Here is an 18,288-nt window from a genome sequence, read left to right on the forward strand (position 1 = left end):
TGGAAAAGCCACTGATGGTTGTTGGTGGCAAGATGGATTCTACTTTGTCCTGTAAACAAAAATATTATTATTCTGTCCTAACAGAGGAAAAGAAAATTAAATTTAACATTTCTAAGAACTTGATATTTCTGCTTGAACTTATAAATATGCTAGATGTATGTTTGCCCATAAGATAAGTAGTATCTGTCTCATCCACATAATTCTACCTTTTATGAAGACCTGAATGAAGACAGCATGATTTCCAGTGTGGTAAACAATAACTGTCTATAAAGGGCTTTGTCCAGTCAGGGATTACGTCCGCTTCACAGCTAAGCCTGATAAAACCTTTCCTTGCAGTGGCTGTGCTGCAGAAAGCCAGTGAACTGCCATGGCTTTTGGTGCTCATTTTTATCAACGTATATGAAAAGAGAAAAGCCTGATATTATTGTCTTACTTATGATATATAATACTTAGCATCGTTCTGTTTTACATATTTTTAATTCTATTTTAAGAGGGTTTGTGTATTTTCTTTTTGTACAGTGTTAACTTGCATTATTATTATGTGACTTGGAGGAAGTGAAAAAAATTTTAAACTTGACTGGCCAGAAATCAAACTTTTATTCTCCCTGACTGTTCAGGAAGCTGTGACACCCACTTCCATTCTCCTGCCAAATGTGTCCCTTCTATGTCTTGAGTGCATAGACTTGAAGCATTGTTGATCATGTTGGCAATTTGCCCAGAACACAAAAACCCTGTATAATTTGCATACTAATTATCATTGATTTGCATTCAGTATAGGCTGAACTGTCTTCCTGAATTTAAAGTAAAAAGATACACTAAAGATTAAAGCTATTTTTCCTTCCCTACTTGTCTTTTCTAGGTTGAAGAAGCTATGGTTTATAGGCCTGAGTCACTTCCCATGGTCCTCCATAGATTGTATGTTGGTCAGTCTCTCGACTCGCTCTCTCTCGGCGCTCTCTCTCTCTCTCTCTCTCTCTCTCTCTCTCTCTCTCTCTCTCTCGTGTGTGTGTGTGTGTGTGTGTGTGTGAGAGAGAGAGAGAGAGAGAGAGGAGAGAGAGAGAGAGAGAGAGAGAGAGAGAGAGAGAGAGAGAGAGAGAGAGAGGTGTTGAGGGTCTCTATCTCCCTGGCTGCTCTACAACTCTCAGTGTAGACCAGGCTGGCCTTGGCCACATAGAGATCCACCTGCCTCTGCCTCTTGACTGCTGGGTTAGTGTGCCACCATTCTCAGCTTACTTTCTACATATTTTTCGCCTCAAGTTGTTTCCCACTTCCTGGCTCAATGCCTCCTGATCTGATCCTGCTTTCCCTCTCCTTGGCTTCAAGTTCTGCTGTGTAGCTCAGGCTGCCCTTGGACTCTCTCTCCTCCTGCTCCAGACTCCTGATCTCTACTACACCTGACATCCTAGTAGAGTTTTCTGTGCTTCTCCACATCCGGTCTTGTCATCTCTTCCTTTCCTTGGTAATGTTAAAGGGATCCTGTGTCTGACAGGAGGTGGTAAAAGGCTGCATGCTGAGTAAGTTGCTGGTAAGTTAGAGTTCATGAGGCTGAAGGTGAGCTTCCACTGCTAACTGTCCAGACCTTACTCACAATGTTCCTAATTATAGGACATTCAGGATAGAAGAGGTGCTTTCTTTTCTTTCATCTTCCTTCCCCTTTCTTACCTTTATTTATCTGACAAATATTTTTAGGACATGTTTAGCAGTGATAGTTCTACAGTATCCTTATAGATCCTAGACTGAGATCCTAGACTGCAGATTCTCTGTGATTACTGGAAAACTTAATTTTCTCTTCTTTAAAATAGAAGAAAATAACAGTAAACTTTTATCTGACTAAAAAGAAAATTACAGTCTGTAAAATATATGTACACCTTTTATTTCCTCATCCATCTCAGCCAAGGTATGAATCCTTTTGTAGTAGTTATTAAACATATATAAATAAAAGTATATTTATATGTGTGGATATATATCCACATATACACAAAAGGATACTATATATCTAGATTGATAGACACTGTCTGTCTATCTAGATATCTATCTAGATATATAGTGTCCTTTTATATTGAAAAATTATATACTGGGTTCTGAACTTTTCTAAGTTGAACACATGCTGATGTTTTTTCTATTGAAGTAGATGGAATTTCTCAACTTATTTACAGTAACATAAAATTAAGTTAAATTGGTTTTCTGTGCTTCAGCTGTTCTCACTGATTGATTGATACCTGACTTTTCTCCCAGCGTATATGAGAATGTGAAATTGAAAATTAAACTGTGCTTACTCTAGCTGCCCTTTATGGGAACACTTAGGGACTCTGGTAGCCGTCAGCATTACAAGGGAGGTGGCATTGTGCTTCCAAGGTTTTTACTACAGACTTTACCCTATCTAAGTCACATTGTACTTTCTTACTTTAAAGGTACCACTATCTTAATAGCCTTTTCCAGATTATTTCTGAAAAAAATTTTTATAACCTCTAGTGACCATTGCTTGTATATTTCTGAAAAAATTTTTTATAACCTCTAATGACCGTTGCTTGTATTGTTCTTTTAAAATGTAGTGTTTACCCTTTAAGAACTTTGTTTTTTGCCTTTTTTTTTAAAACTAGATCCTTACAATAAATGAGGATGGATCACTTGGTTTGAAAACCCCTAAATCTCATGTTTGTGAGCACTGCAATGCTGCCTTTAGAACGAACTATCACTTACAGAGGCATGTCTTCATTCATACAGGTACTGAATTAAAATGGGCTTGTGGCCATTAAAATTATCATTGTTATTTTCATCTTCGTATAAATGTCATCCAATCTTAAGACCATAGCTTACTTGTCATTGTCAATCACAATCCATAGCCAGACCATCAGGAAGAAACCGAGAAAGACTTTAAATGGGAGGACAGTTAGTTAGCGCAGATATATACATTTAATAGTCTTAACTGGGTACTCGCTAGCCTTAAAGCTCTCTTTTTCAACTAGAGAAACTGCTTACGGATGCATTTGTCTTTCTGTGCAAGGTGTATGGCCAGCACAGGCAGTGTTTGGAAATCAGATATTAGAAATGATTACCAACAGAAGTTCAAGTTAAAAATCATGAAATCTTTAAAAATAGAGCTAAAGACTGATCATATACCTTTAGAACAGCAAGCTAGAAATGTAATTGACTTGGTGGATGAAGGAGATGTGTTGACATAAAAAAAATGCAGTGATGGCCAGAAGCTGACAGAGAGAGAGGATTTAAGGAGACCTCTGGGTAGAGAATGGCTGCAATCTGTGGAACAGAGGGGATGACTTCTGTAAGGCTCAAGCCACACTGTGTGGGGAAACACTTGAGACTGCCCTTGTAAGGTGTGGTGGGAGGAAGGAGGAAGGTACCAAGGATCAGTGCAGCTTGGAGGCAGGGCTTCCCAGGGCAGAGCTTCCCAAGGCAGAGCACAGCACTGGGGAATGAAGGCGGGCTCCCACAGAGACAGTGCTTCAGAGGACAGGGGAGAGGGCAGAGAGGGATGGATGCTTAGCCAGAGAACAGGATGCACGTGCCTTCAGATAGGGAACACCAGGACATCTGGAGTGTGCTTTTTTAGCTTGTATATTTTTTAAGTTTTGTTTTCTTTCTTATTAAAAGGATATAAATAGAATTTTATTTTTTGTGTAATTGTGAAAATGTGAAGCTTTAAATCCTGGAGAACATTTTAAAGGGAAAGTATAACTGTTAATGAAAAATGTTTTTAAAAATCATATGGTGTTTTAGAATTTTCCAAAATTTGGGCTTCTAAGACTTATATATCCTTAGAAGTAATGACTTAAAGTATTGTTTTATTCATTAACTAATGTATGGATGTCAAATTATTTTAAGGCGAAAAACCGTTTCAATGTAGTCAATGTGACATGCGTTTCATACAGAAGTACCTGCTTCAGAGACACGAGAAGATCCATACCGGTGAGTGCTGCGTCTTCTCTAAGCTCATTGACATCACCTCAGGTGGAGGGAGGGAGGGAGCGAAGGGTCTAATAAGGCGCACTGCTTAAGACCACCAGTCTCAGCTCAGCTCGTCTCTTAAATCATTGTAGTTAAACCCAGGTTTTAATGTCCAATCACAATAAATTATCTTGAAATAGTTCCATAATAAGCTAAATTACATATTTTAAGTAACAAAGGACAAAGCTTTCCTAAAATAGCTGTTTCTTAAGCTAAGTAAAATTATCATTCACGCTAATTATCTTGTGGACTATTGAATGATCTGGAATCCTGGCGCAGTAGCATCCTCATGTCTCTTTAGATGCCATACTGTATCAAGAAAGAGAATGGGCTGTGTCTCCATTTAGTATTAATGATTTACAAGCAAGTATTTTGAGAGATCACTAAAGTGATCAATATGTTCAATTTTTTAGTCTCATTTTTAAGCGAGTATCTTAAATTTTCTAAGTGACTGATTTAATAGACTGTTGACTTCTTGATATTTCTAAGCACTGTAAAAAGATGTTTCTTTGAAATTAATTTACAGTGTTTAGGAGGAGGAGGAGGAGGTGGTGGTGGTGGTGGTGGTGGGGTGTGTGTGTGTGTGTGTGTGTGTGTGTGTGTGTGTGTAGCCTGGGTTTTATATTTCATTGGAATTGAGAATGATGATGAATGCCAACAGTGAAAACGTTACCCCTGTGAGTTAGGGACTCGTTATGTTGCTGTTCAAGACCGTAAGCTTTTGTAGACATGGAGACGGTGGATGAGGCAAGTTTGTATTTCTCTGTGTTACTGCTTAATTAAGTACCTGTCCCAGAGTTATTTAGATGTGGTCTCATAGTATGTGCAGGATTTGTGGAGTGGGATTCTTGGATACAAGCAGCCTTTTTTAATCAAAAGCTTTCTTGCATCTCTGTTGCCATTAGAGAGAAGTGTGAAGGTGGCCATTCTGCTGTAATGTAGTACCAGCTGTGCCGCAAGTCTGTCAACATGTTTGGTTTTATTTTGAGACAGGGTCTTACTCTGTAGCTAAGATGGCCTAGAACTCAAATCTGTCTTTATGCCTCAGCCTGCTGAATGCTGGTATCATCAGCATGAGCCACCATGCCAGGCTGGATGGTCTGCTCTTTATATCATTATATCTTTATATCATTAGGTAAACATTTATCACTTTAATATGTAGAAGAAAAAATTGTATGGTTTTTATGTAACTCAATAGTTACATTGAAATTTCTGTGCAATAATAAAATGTCAGATATAAGGTGAAAGTAGCTAACTCTTTGCATGTGTTTATTAGGTTTTGATGATTTATTCATTTAACAAAAAACTTAGTGGTGGTCTTCCAATGTTTTTCAGGTACTAGGAGTACACAGAGACTGTATGGAAGGGTCTTCTGTTTTCTTTTATTTTGGAGATAAAAGACATATCAATAAGTATCATGTAATTAAGTGTTGTAGGTTTCTTGAGAATTACCCAGGGAAAGCCTCAGCAAAGCAGCATGAGGCAAAGTTGCAAGCCTGTGTGTGACTGGATGGGTGAGTGTGATCTGAGAAAATGAGACATAACAATGCTTGTCCTTTCGTCACTCCCATTACACTGTGGTGAACTCTGCACGCCCTGGCCACAGTCTTGTAATAGCTCTGACCTGGTTTCATTTCTGATGAAACAACGCAGGGGAAAAGCATTTATTCTAGCTCCCATTTCCAGGCTGCAGTCTGTCACAGGCAAGTCAAGGCTAATGCATGCATGGTGGTTCAGTGCACTTTCCTCCAGGCTCCAACCAGGTGCTTCTCACTTCTAGGCTCTTATCACAGCTATGAATGTAACTAAGAAAATCCCCACAGACTTGCTTACAGACCAACCTGATCTAGACAATGCCTCATTGAGACTCCCAGGTTATTCTAAAGTGTGTTTTGTTGACTATTAAAATGAAGTCACACTTACTGATTGGGTTTAAATGGAGTATGATGAGTCGTTTATTGAGAATTTACTAAATGCCAGGTACTGTTATATAGTCTTTACATTAGTTCTGAAAGGCAGGAGTTATTACTCTCCCCATTTTATTGTTCAGTACATATTAGGCAGCAGAGAGACACTGAGAACTTCTTTAACTTTCTACAATGTAGTAAATGAAGTTGTCCAGGCTCTAGTTCAAGGCTCTGTCACTCTAGAGACCAAGATACAGTCACTGAGCAAAATGAGACAGGAAACAGATACATAACTTTTGGCTCTTTGAATTTTTCTTCCTGTCAATAAGCCAGTCAGTTATGGCTTAGCTTCTGTGTTAGTAACATCCACAAAGGCCAGAGTTCTCATCGTAGAAGACATACCAACTCCAGAGGAGTCATAGCAAGGCCAAGCATGTCTGTCTGTCTGTCTGTCTGTCTGTCTGTCTGATTCACACACACACACACACACACACACACACACACACACACACACACACACAGAGTGTATGTGTGTACACGTGTGTGCACGTCTGCCACAGTGCGTACCTAGAGGTTAGAGAACAACTTCACACAGTTGCTTCTTGCCTTCCACCTTGTTTTAAGACAAGCTTCTCTCGTTCCTCCCAGTGTGCTTTGTATTCCAGGCGATTGTTCCCACCGTCCATCTCGACACAGGAGCACAGGGTTATAGGTGTGCCCTGCTGCATCTGGCTTTTATGTAGGTTTGGGTAATCTGTTTACCGGGAGCCATTGTTGAGCTTCAGAAGCTTCTTTTGAAGAAAGAGTCCTCTTTATTCCATTGCCTCCCCTTTGCCTCCCCCTTTGCCCCAGCTCATTTTCTATCAGGAACTAGGAAAAGGGGGATTAATTTTTGTTACTAGTATTAGATTCCTTTCTTAGATTGATTTTAAAGACAGGAAAATAATTTTGTCTTGAAATCAAGTTGCCTGTTTTGGAATACATGTCAAAAAGTATTTTCTGCACTGATTGTTCCTCTTCGCTTTCTGTCGGCTGTATTAAACACCACTATGAAAAGCAACTTGGGGAGGAAGATGTTTGTTTAACTTTGTGGGTTATAGGCCATCATTGAGGAAAGTCAGGGTAGTAACTCAAGACAGGAACCTGGAGTCAGGAACTGTTGCAGAGACCACCAGGGAGTGATGCTTACTGGCTTGCTTCCTCTGGCTTGTTTAGCTACCTTTCTTATATAGTGCACACCTGCCTGCCCAAGGATGGCACTGCCTACAAAGACTCTCCAATGTTACTTAGAAACAAGAAAATTCCAAAAGACTGATCCAGTGGAAGCAGATCTTCCAGTGAGAGTCTTTCTTACCAAGTATATGTTTGGGTGTATGTCAAGTTGACAGAAACAAGAAATGAGTTTCCCATGGTCAGCTGGTGTGAGACTGTGTAGTCAGATGATCCATCAGTTTTTAAAGGCTCTATCTTCTTTACAACCTTTTACATCCTGGTAGAGCTCATTACAGGGTCTACTATTCTCTCACTGCCCAGCCCATTCTCTGCTCCATTTTTAACATGGATAAAACTCATTACTTGCTTGATTTGACAAATAATACAGTGTTTTCTGGGACTCTTAGGAGCTAAGAATATAACTAGATTGAGTCTTTGTTATTTCAGACATTTTAACCTGCCTTGGTCATCACTAAGCATATTCCTGATGTTGTGCTTGTGTGTTCAGTACTATTTTAGGGTAAAATACTTGGTCATCTAGAAGCTAACCCAGAAACTCTAGTCCTTTTAGACCAATGTCCTGAAAACTGTCATGAGGTGAGTATCCTTGGAACTGCTGGTTTAGGCAGTCTGAGAGATATACATCTTTTTGGAAAGATCATGGGCCCTTTACTTTGCAAATATTTTGGGGTGGTGGTGGGGGTGAGCAGTGTGAGCTCTGAGGCTGAGGCTGAAGACAGTAATCTAGGAGTGCTGCTTGGGTATATTCTCACGGGAAAGCATCCTTGTTATGTGCAGGGTTACTTGAGCAGGGCTTTATGTAAGGTCCCTTGTCCTTTGCATTTCTAAAGGAATGGGTAGGTGAGATGGAAAGTGTGTGAGCAGTCATGAGCTTCTCTAAGACAGCAGCCGACTTCCACCATGGCGATGGGGCCACTGAGGAGTGAGACTCTTAAGTAACAATTTAAATGTTTCTGAATTTCTTTACTAAGTACACAACACCTCTTCTGATACTTCTGATACACAGTTTTAGCAAACTGTGGCTGCTTTTTGTAGTGGTAGCAGTTTGTTTATTTCAGTAAAAATTGCATGAAGCCATTTCTATTTAAAGAGAGTTGATATAAACACCCCATCCAAATTTACAAAAATTTAAAATGTAAGCCACGTTATTGGAATTTACCTATATTGACTAGGTTTCTTATCCCCTGAAATTTTATTTGAGGGGGCTTGAGTGGGTTGGGGTACTTACTGCAACTTCTCTGGGCCCCACACGGTGGGGGGAACCAGTTCCCACAAGTTGTGCACTGTGGTAGATAGATCTGCTCTCCAGTTAACAATCACATGATAAGTGAGAGAAGGAAGGAAGGAAGGAAGGAAGGGAGGGAGGGAGGGAGGAAGGGAGGGAGGGAGGGAACTTAAACTACACAACGGGGTTCTTGTACAGACAATTTTTTTTTTCCCCCGAGACAGGATTTCTCTGTGTAGTCCTGGCTGCCCTGGAACTCACTCTGTAGACCAGGCTAGCCTCGAACTCAGAAATCCACCTGCCTCTGCCTCCTGAGTGCTGGGATTAAAGGCATGCGCCACCACGGCCCCGGCGTACAGACAATTTCTTTATGGACATAGTAAATGGATAGGATGCCACACCCCCCAATCCTAATCCCAGCACTCGGGAGGTGGAGTCAGAAGCAGGAGTCAGAGCTGCCCTTTACTACACGATGAGTTCAAGGCCATTCTGCAAATATCCTGTTTCACAAACAAAGTGAAACAAACAAATATTAAGAAACATTGGAAAACATGCTCTTCTCTTGACTGTGACACATTAACAACCATGTTAAGTAGCTGAAGTATGTAGTACCCTGTAACAAAACAACACAACAGCAACAAAACAACAAGTCCACCAGTGCTTGGGAGAATTCGGTAAGGCAGGCAAGCAAAAGGAGTGCCTTAGGAACCTGGGCTATCACTTAGCTTGGGCTACTCACATATTCCTCCAGGCTAAAACCCTCACCTGCCTACACTGTCCATGTCTTCTAATAGTACCTAGCAACCTACCCCCCACATGAACCTACACTAAACTGCACCCTGTTCCAAACAAGGGTCTCATGTAGACCAGGCTGGTGAGTACTGCTCTTGGAAACATGTATTAGCATACCTGGTTTTATGAGATATAGGAAATTGAACTCAATTGCCCTTAATTACTATATTGGGGACAGATCTCATTTTATCATTATAAGGAAACAAGTTTTAAAACAATGTTAATAAATTGCTCTAATATATGCAGTTGGTTAATGACATCAACTAGTTCTGAGTTCATGCTGTTAACCAGCTGCTATTGAAAGGGTACATCAAGCTCAAAGGAAATTTTGAATTGGCAACTTTTGCTTCTAACAATAGAGGCTTTTATTTTGTTCATTCAAGAACACTGGCAGTCCTGCATCTGGCCTATAGCCTGTGGGTGATTGGGTGTGTTTATCTAAAATGAAGTCTGTGAGCAGATTGTATCCATTTATAGATGAAATGGACAGAGGCAGGCAAGATGGAGAGGATGTAAACGATCATTCCGACTTAGCAGGATGGGTGGGTAGAGGGGCAGTTTAGAATTATGTTGGCTAATCTTGATGTCAAGTTAGCAAGTATCAGTTTTCTTCTGGGAGTGAAATAAAGCATCAGTGTGTTTAGAAGAACAGTGGAAATTGTGGAGCTATTAGGGGGTATTTTGTTATTTGTAACTAATTTGAGACTTTAGTATTAAACATTTTTCTTACAATTTATTCAGATAATTGCAAACATATTAGTTATATTTATCTTTAGACATGCAGAAATATTTCTTTGAAAACAATAAGACAGCATTGCCTTTAGTACTACTTCAGTTTGAAAATGAGACAGAGCTTAGAAACCATAGGTTAGTATAGCAAAACAGGGAAGCAACTCATTTTCAAGAAGCATCTTAAATTTAACAGATGGCAGGTGTTTTATAGTTACTTCTGACAACAGTTTAAAAACATTTTTTTTTTCAACTTTGAGCAACTTCAGAAAATTCAGTGTCAGACAATATGAACCCTTTTGTTCCCTGAGCTCAAACATTTGATTTCTCAGACTCCATATTGAAGCTGCCTTTCTGGTAGCTGCTAGATTACTGTATCAAGAGCCTGTGTTTAATGGGCCATTGGCATCCATGTCTTAGCATGGGTTTGCAGACAAATGTTTAGATCAGCTGACAAAGACTTCCTGTTGTCAATGAAGTTTTTCATTTGGCTTTTTAATAGCATATACTCTTAAAGTTCATGTATTTGAGTTTTTACTAAGAAAACCCCCCAAATTGTCTGATTTGGGCATAATCATAGTGAAGAAAGAGAACTAGAATCATTGAGTAAATATAAGTTCCTCTGAGGTTACTCTCAGTAGTTCTGGAGCCTTTGATGGTCTTTGTATATAATCTCTGCCAAGTCTCTCTGCTTTTCTAAATATACTTTAATGTCATCATTTCAACCTACATTTGAGTTTTTGAAAATGTATTATAATTTATTTTGCCCTTGTATAGAAAGTTTAAGTTTCATTCCCCTTTGACTTAAAGTCTTTTTGTCCATAGGTGAATGAAATGGATATGAAAGGCATTTTAAGGAAGAACAAATATAAGTGAATTTTAATCACAGTTTAATCCAAAGGAATTTAAATTTAAATATTACAAGGGCAGTGATTTTCAAACTCCCACCCATCTTGTGACAGCAAGATTACTCTTTTGAAACTGATGTTTAAATAAAATCCAGCATTGTGGGTTAACAGAAATCAAGGCCTGACCTTGGTCCCCAGCACTAAAAATGAAAAAAGCAAAAGGTGCCAGGCTGTGATGGCGTACCTTTAATCCAGCACTTGGGAGGCAGAGGCAGGCGGATCTTTGAGTTTCAGGACAGCCAAGGCTACATAGAGAAACCCTGTCTCAAATACACACACACACACACACACACACACACACACACACACACACACACACACACCCCTAAAAAAAGAAAAGAAAACCACAGAGAGAAAATCCTAGGGTCAATACTCAGCACTACAGAACAACCAGTTCTCTAACTCCCAGGACACATTTGTGCCTTACAATTGGATACAAGTACTCAGACAGTACTTGAGCTGAAATCCAATCCCACAAGGGTCTAAACAAGACCATCCTCTCTTCAGATGCTGTTTTAAGTCCTCTCATCTGTACTTCTGTCCAGTTGTAAGCTGAGGGTTCCCATGACCTCCTATTCCAGCGTTAGATATAATTCACAGAACCCGAAAAAGCTATTTACTTGTATTTACCACTTTGCTGTAAAGGATGTGGACGAACAGCCAGGTGAGTCTGGAAGGGTCCCACCACCTCCTCGCACATGGATGTGTTGACCACCAGAGGCCTCTGAGTGTTAGCATGCAGGGGCTTTAAAGGAGGTTTCAGAATCCTTGAGGTTGGGGAGAGGGTGGTGAGAACTGAAGGCTAATCAAGGCCTGCTGTTCTTATGAATTGCCTCACCTTGAACCTGTCTAGGGTCCCACCAAGAGTCAACTCAGAAAAAGAAGAGATGATTCTGGGCTGGGAAATGCCCAGGAATTGAAGAGCTCTGTCTGCTGCAGGGACTGAAGACACTTAGCACTAACTACCATCACTGAGGAGGGACCATGAATTTGAGACACTGTCAAGAATCAGGGTCAAAAACCCAATATTGGCACGAAAGACACTGAGTAATTCCAGTCCCTCAGGAGAACACAAGGATTTTAGGAGCTGTTTATCAGAACCTAGAGGCAGAGACCAACTCTTACACTGTATCAGTATTACTGGAGCTAGTTTAAGAAGTCAGTGGCAAGTTTATAGTGACTGAAGAATGATCTGTCTGGAACATAGGGAAGAATATTTTTAAATCTAGTCACATAGTGTAAATGAACCACTGCCATATTGACTTAAATCTCATTGAGACTTTTTTTTCCCCCTTTAAGACTATTTTTTAAAAATGGAGGAAATATTTTGGTCTAATCTGAAGTGAGTCTGTCAAGTTTCGTTGTAACTAATGGTGGAGAAAATATCTACATTGAACAGAAAAAAGTGTCTGGGCAGTAGAAGCCATTTAAAGTCCAGCTTTTCACTGTTCTCTGTGAGTACTGCTGTGAAGTACTTGAAAACACTCTGCATCACTGGAGTAGGCATGTCAGCAACAGGATTTATTTGCTCCAGTGACTTAGCCATCACTGCCTGTGAGTCAGACTTTTCCTGCTATACAGTATGTTGATGTTTTAGAAGTGATAAAGTTTTAGTGGGGAGTTTGCAAACATGTGTGGATACCGTGGTGGTTTAGTGGGAAACCCCCAGGAGTGGATTTTTCCTTCTACCAGGTGGATTCTAGGAATTGAACTCAGGACTACAGCCTTGACAGCAAGCATGTTTACAACAAGCTAAATCTCTGGCCCTTATTGCGAGTTCCTGAGCGTGGAGTCAAGGGGAAATGTATTTCTTTCTTTCTTTGTTTTTAAAGATTTATTTATTGTATGTATTCATCATTGCTCTCTTCAGACACACCAGAAGAGGGCATTAGACCCCATTGCAGATGGTTGTGAGCCACCAGGTGGTTACTGGGAATTGAACTCAGGACCTCTGGAAGAACAGTCTGCTTCTACCTTCTAACCACTGAGCCATCTCTTCAGCCTGGGAAATGTATTTCTGAATAAAGTAAACCACACTCAGTTGTTATTAATGAACATTGCAGCACGGTTTTGGAAATTAGCCTTTGCTTAAGATTGAAAATGTTTCTTAATATATTCAACTTAGCGTTACAGGGGAAACTACTTTTGTGGCAAAATTACTTCAGTGGCAGCTGTTGAGCCCCAAAGTACAGCTGTAACCACTGCCACACTGTTTTGTGTGTGGCATATAACATCTGGCTGTTCGTCCACATCCTTTACAGCAGAGTGGTAAATACAAGTAAAGGGCTTTTCCGAGTTCTGTGAATTATATATAACACTGGAATGTGAGGATCATGGGAACCCTCAGCTTACAACTGGACAGAAGTACAGATGAGAGGACTTAAAACAGTATCTGAAGAGAGGATGGTCGTCTTGTTCAGGCCCTTGTGGGATTGGATTCCAGCTCTAGTTCCGTTAGCTTCTGGACAGTGAGCCAAAAGGAAATGTCTGTGTTTCTGAATTCATTTAAATGGACAACTTCACCCAATCTTTTATTGGCAATTAGTAGTATATAATGTAATAAGTATTAAAAGTCTAGATAGTAGTAATTTACTGTAATTTTACAAATTCCTTTCAGTTTACAAATCATGCTTTCATGGGTTGATACCAATACTTGTGATAAATTTTCATAAAGATGGAAAACATAAAAGTCACATTAACGTTTTGTTGTTTATTTGTTTTTACTTTTTCAGATAGGGTTTCTCTGTGTAGACAAGGCTATTCTCAAACTCAGAGATCTGCCTGCTTCTGGCTCCCAAGTGCTGGGATTAAAATCATATGCTACTGCTACCACTACCCAGCTAAAACTTGCACTGGTTATCGGCATTGTCATTTAAAATAGCCTTTAAGGAAGCACTCTTCAATTTCATTGAGCTTTTTATTACTTTCCACCATAAAAGATAATTCCAGTCTTTTCATATTATGGTTTGAACTTTATTAATAAAAACTTTGTAGAAGTTTATCTTTTTATATTTGTGTCATACAGCATCTTTGATTACTTTTTGGAACATCAAGTCTAATATATTTACTGTCTAGTTTTTATAGGAAAGATATGCTATCTTAGTTTTCCCCTTACTCTTTCAGTTCTGTTTTGTTGATGTTCCTGTCGTTCATTCATTCATTTGTTCGTTCATTTATTTATATATATTTTATTGACAGTGTCTCACTGTTTACCTCCAGCTGGCCTGAAACTATGTAGACTGGGCTGGCTTTGAACTCAAATTATCCACCTGCTTCTACCTTACAAATGTTGGGGCATTAAAGGTGTGCACCTTTACACCTGGCCCCTGTCGTTTATTCTATTGCAGTCATGGTCCCTCCTTACACTGATGGTTAGTAAACGCAGGTGTCTGTGGTTTTAAAACCTGCCACATTTGCTGGATTTTAAGATTACCTCTTCTCTAAAGACTTTTTTTACTATGATAAAACACTGACCAAAAGCAACTTGAGTAAGAGAGGGGCTTATTTCAGTATATGGATTATAGTCCATCATCAAGGGAGGCCAATGCAAGACCACAAGGCAGGACCTGAAGCAGAGCCCATGGAGGAAGAGCATGCTTATTGCTTGCTCCCTTTGGCTTCCTCTTTTCTCTCTCTTATACAGCTTGTACCTACCTGTCCAGGTATGACACCACCCACAGTGGGATGAGCTTTCTGCTTAAATTAGCAGTTAATAAGACCCACAGACACGATCACAAGCCCATCTGATAGAAACAATTGTTAGTGGATGTGCCTTTGTTTCATATTGAGACATGTTCTCTTGTCAGATTGAGAAATCGAGCTAACTGTGACATTCCACTTTGTCAATTTTGACACACAAACCTCCTTGTAAAACTATAACCTTTCCTATCCTATTCTCAAAACTCATATTAATATTATAATATACTTTCTAAAAGTCCTAGTCTTTAAAAAATTCCAGTGATTTAAAAGTCAATCTCTTTTAAAATTAAAAAATCCAAAATAAGCGATATATTTTCTTATTCCAGGAGAGAATAAGTGAGACACAGTTAAATTCAGATCAAAGCAAAACTAAAATTGAACTGTATAGATAGTTAATGTTTGACATGTGGGGCTTACTCATGATCTGGATCCCAGAGGGCCCACGTTGTCCAGCTCCACGCCACAGCTGCTGCTCCTGCAGTTTGTTAGCCCCTGGCTCCATCTCAGGAGCAACGCAGGCTGCCCTTTGACCCGTGACTTCTTGGCTTTTCCTCTGACCATGCCACACGATGCCAGTCCTCAGCTTCTCCGTGGTTCCTTCAGTGCTGCAGCTTTCATGTCCTGTATGTGCTGCTCTGCTGTAGTCCCTCCCATATGGTCTCCAGCTAAGCAGCATCCGTGGTCCCAGGGAAGCACAGGCTCCATGCTGCTGACGATGCTGGATGCTGGTCTCGTCTGATCCGGCAGCCCTATTAACAAAAAAACAGATTCTTTGATTTTTTTTTTTTTTCCTTCCTTTTTGATTTTTTGAAGTAGGTTTGTGTGTCCTGGAGCTTGCTCTGTAGAGCAGGGTGGCCTTGAACTCAACAGAGATGTGCCTGCCTCTGCCTCTGCCTCTGCTGGGATTAAAGGTGTGTTCTACCACTGCCCAGCAGAAACCAGGTTTTTATTCGAAATCTGACACAAATGGCCTGACAGCCTTTGCCCCTTCTAAAAGTTTAAAAGCCAAGCCTTCTTTGTCTGCCTCTCAGGCATTCCTGTAAGCTCACACAGAACAGCACAGAGTTTTGAGCTCTCATTGGCTTTTCTGGAACAGAGGTCCCAGAGTTTCCACAAGCATCTTGCATACAAGCAACTTGAGGAGAGAAGGAATTATCTGTCTTATAGGTCACAGTGCTCTGACTGAGGGGAAGGGACTGAAGCAGAGACAGGGGAGGAAAGCTGCTTTCTGCTCTGCTGTCCCTGACTACGAAACTGCCTTTCTTAAAAAGCTCACCTACCTAGGTGTAGCCCCATCCATAGTGCACTAGGTTCTTCTATAGTAACAGGCCGATCTGACTGAAGCAATTACCTTTTCAAGTGTGTCAAGGTCACAGCTGAAGCTAACTGTGATAGCCCCCTTTCATCATTTTCTACAAATCTTTAGTCTACTTATCTAAATTCTGTCAGTTACAGCTATTCCCATGCCCTTTACACTTTAAAATTATTTCTGTATTTACATTAGTGTTTTACCTATATATGCCTTTTTACCACTTGCGTGCATGGTGAATGAGGAGGCCAGAAGAGATCATCAGGTTGCCTGGAACTGGAGTTACAGATGGTTGTGAGCCTACATGTAGATGCTGTAGACTGAACCCAGGTCCTCTGGAAAAACAGCCAGTGTTCGTAACCACTGAGCCCTTTTTCCAGCCCCAACGATTGTCCTGTCTTTTTAAAGAAACAAATAAACATTTATTTGTTTGTTTATGTATTTAATGTATATGGGTATGCTGTTGCTGACACACCAGAAGAGGGCATCAGATCCCCATTACAGATGGTTGTGAGCCACCATGTGGGTGCTGGGAATTGAACTCAGGACCTTTGGAAGAGCAGCCAGTGCTCTTAACTGCTGAGCCATCTCTCCAGCCCCCATTGTCCTATCTTTATCAGACTTTGTTTTGTGTGGCTAGGGTCCCAGGGATTGAACTGAATGCCCTGTGTCCTAGGCGAAGTACTATTGAGGGCTACATTCTTAGTCTTTCCCTGCCACACTCACCTCATAGTACTTACCTGACTAAACTTTATTTTAGTTAAATATAATTGTATATTTCCGCTCATTTGGCTATTGGAATAAAAAGGCTATGCCAAATTAGAGTCAACATTGGCATTTTGTTTGTATATTTTTATTTCTTTTGTACGAGGCCAAGAGTAGTATGTGCATGCTATAGCTCGTGTGGAAGTCAGAAGACAACTTACATGAGTTGTTTTTCTAAATCATGAGTGTGAAATTCAGGTTGTCAGACTTGATAACACCTTTGCCCACTAAGCCATCTTTCTGGCTTCAAGAATTAGGATAATTTAACTATGGGTTCTGAATATCTATTGTGAATGGTTTCTTTAGTTCACTCATCTGGAATGGGTATGTAGTTTTATAACACATCAAAACTTTTATGTATGTATGTAATAAATGTATGCATGTATTTGAGACTGGGCCTTACTGTCTAGTTCTGGCTGTCATTGGAAGTCACTATGTTATCAGGCTGGCCTCAGACTCAACAGTGAGATTTGCCTGCCTCTGCCTCCCAGGTGCTGAGATCAATTTGTGGACCACCAGGCCTGGCTGTATGTGGTGCTTTTAAAGGAAAGGCTTAGCCGTCTTTTTTATCCAAACAAGTTTTCAGACTTTCTCTCTTTCTGCTTCCCTTCTCTCTTGTGGTTGGTTCCCCACTCACTGTATGATGGAGAAGATTGGGTTACTCAGACATTAAATTCTTAGCACTGTGTATATTCATCCATGTGTTGGAAGTCTTTTGGTGGAAGATGAGCTAATCACTTTCCTTTGAATGACAGTTGAGAATAAGTAAATGTAGTAAAGGTTTGCACAAATAAGGGTCATTAATGTAGCTAGAGTCCCTGGGTCACAGGTCAACCTCTCGGAAGTATTACCTGTAATAAGCAAGAACCATTAGGAAGTAAGCAGTACTTGGGAAGATTTATGGTACTTTACAAAACCTCTGAGGGTTGTCAGCAATTTGTATAGCTGTGAAGAGAAGAAGCTTTTTTATAATTCATTCATTTATTTGTGGTTTTCTGAGACAGAGTTTCTCTGTGTAGCCCAGGCTGTCCTGGAACACCCTGATAGATCAGACTAGCCTTCAGAGATCCCCCTGCCTCTGCTTCCTGAGCACTGGGATTAAAAGTGTGCACCATGGTGCCCAGCTAGCAGAGATCTTTTTTTTTTTTTTTTTTTTTTTTTTTTAAATAAACTTTAGGGGGAGAATATGTGTTGAGCTCATTCTTAACAATATTCACAGAGCAAACAGTGTTGCCACTTTTAGTGTTAGTTCTCCCTTTTTGAAAAACACATACATCTTTGTAACCACACTCTGTGTTTGTTGGAGAAGTTATGTTCAAATTTTTTCTGTCCCATTTTATAGGCAAAGCTATATTTTCTGTTTTGCTTCTTCCAGAATATTATTTAAATGAAAATATATGCTGTGTAGCCCTAAATCTGAATTCTCTCATCAGTAAATTTGGGTGGTTTGGTTTTTTTTTGTTTTTTTTTTTTTTTTGGTTTTGATGAATCAGTAATTTGTTCCTTTTTGTTGCTTTCCATTTTATGGACATAAGCACTTGTGGGGAACATATTTAGAGTTGTTTCCAATGGAAAAAATTGCTTGCAGGAGCTAGAGAGAGATAGCTCAGTGGTTAGGAGCACTTGTTGGGAGACCCAGGCTCAATTCCCAGCACCCACATTGCCACTCACAACCATCTTTAACTCCAGTTCCAAGAAATCTGATACTTTCTTCTGACTTTCACAGGCACCATTCAGGCACATGGTACATAGATA

The 18,288-nt window shown here is 40.0% G+C and overlaps 1 protein-coding gene across 4 annotated transcripts in view; it reads left to right on the top strand.

Moving 5' to 3' along the window:
- Nucleotides 1-18,288, top strand: part of Znf148 (zinc finger protein 148) — a 119,664-nt gene that overhangs the window by 77,964 nt on the left and 23,412 nt on the right. For all 4 annotated transcript variants that reach the window (XM_034514947.2, XM_076942840.1, XM_034514948.2 and 1 more), the window contains exons 6-7: nt 2,601-2,724; nt 3,844-3,927. In XM_034514947.2, coding sequence (XP_034370838.1) covers nt 2,601-2,724; nt 3,844-3,927 — 208 coding nt within the window. The remainder of the gene's footprint in view (nt 1-2,600; nt 2,725-3,843; nt 3,928-18,288) is intronic.

The sequence above is a fragment of the Arvicanthis niloticus genome, chromosome 12, assembly GCF_011762505.2.
Source record: "Arvicanthis niloticus isolate mArvNil1 chromosome 12, mArvNil1.pat.X, whole genome shotgun sequence".
Taxonomy (NCBI): Eukaryota; Metazoa; Chordata; class Mammalia; order Rodentia; family Muridae; genus Arvicanthis; species Arvicanthis niloticus.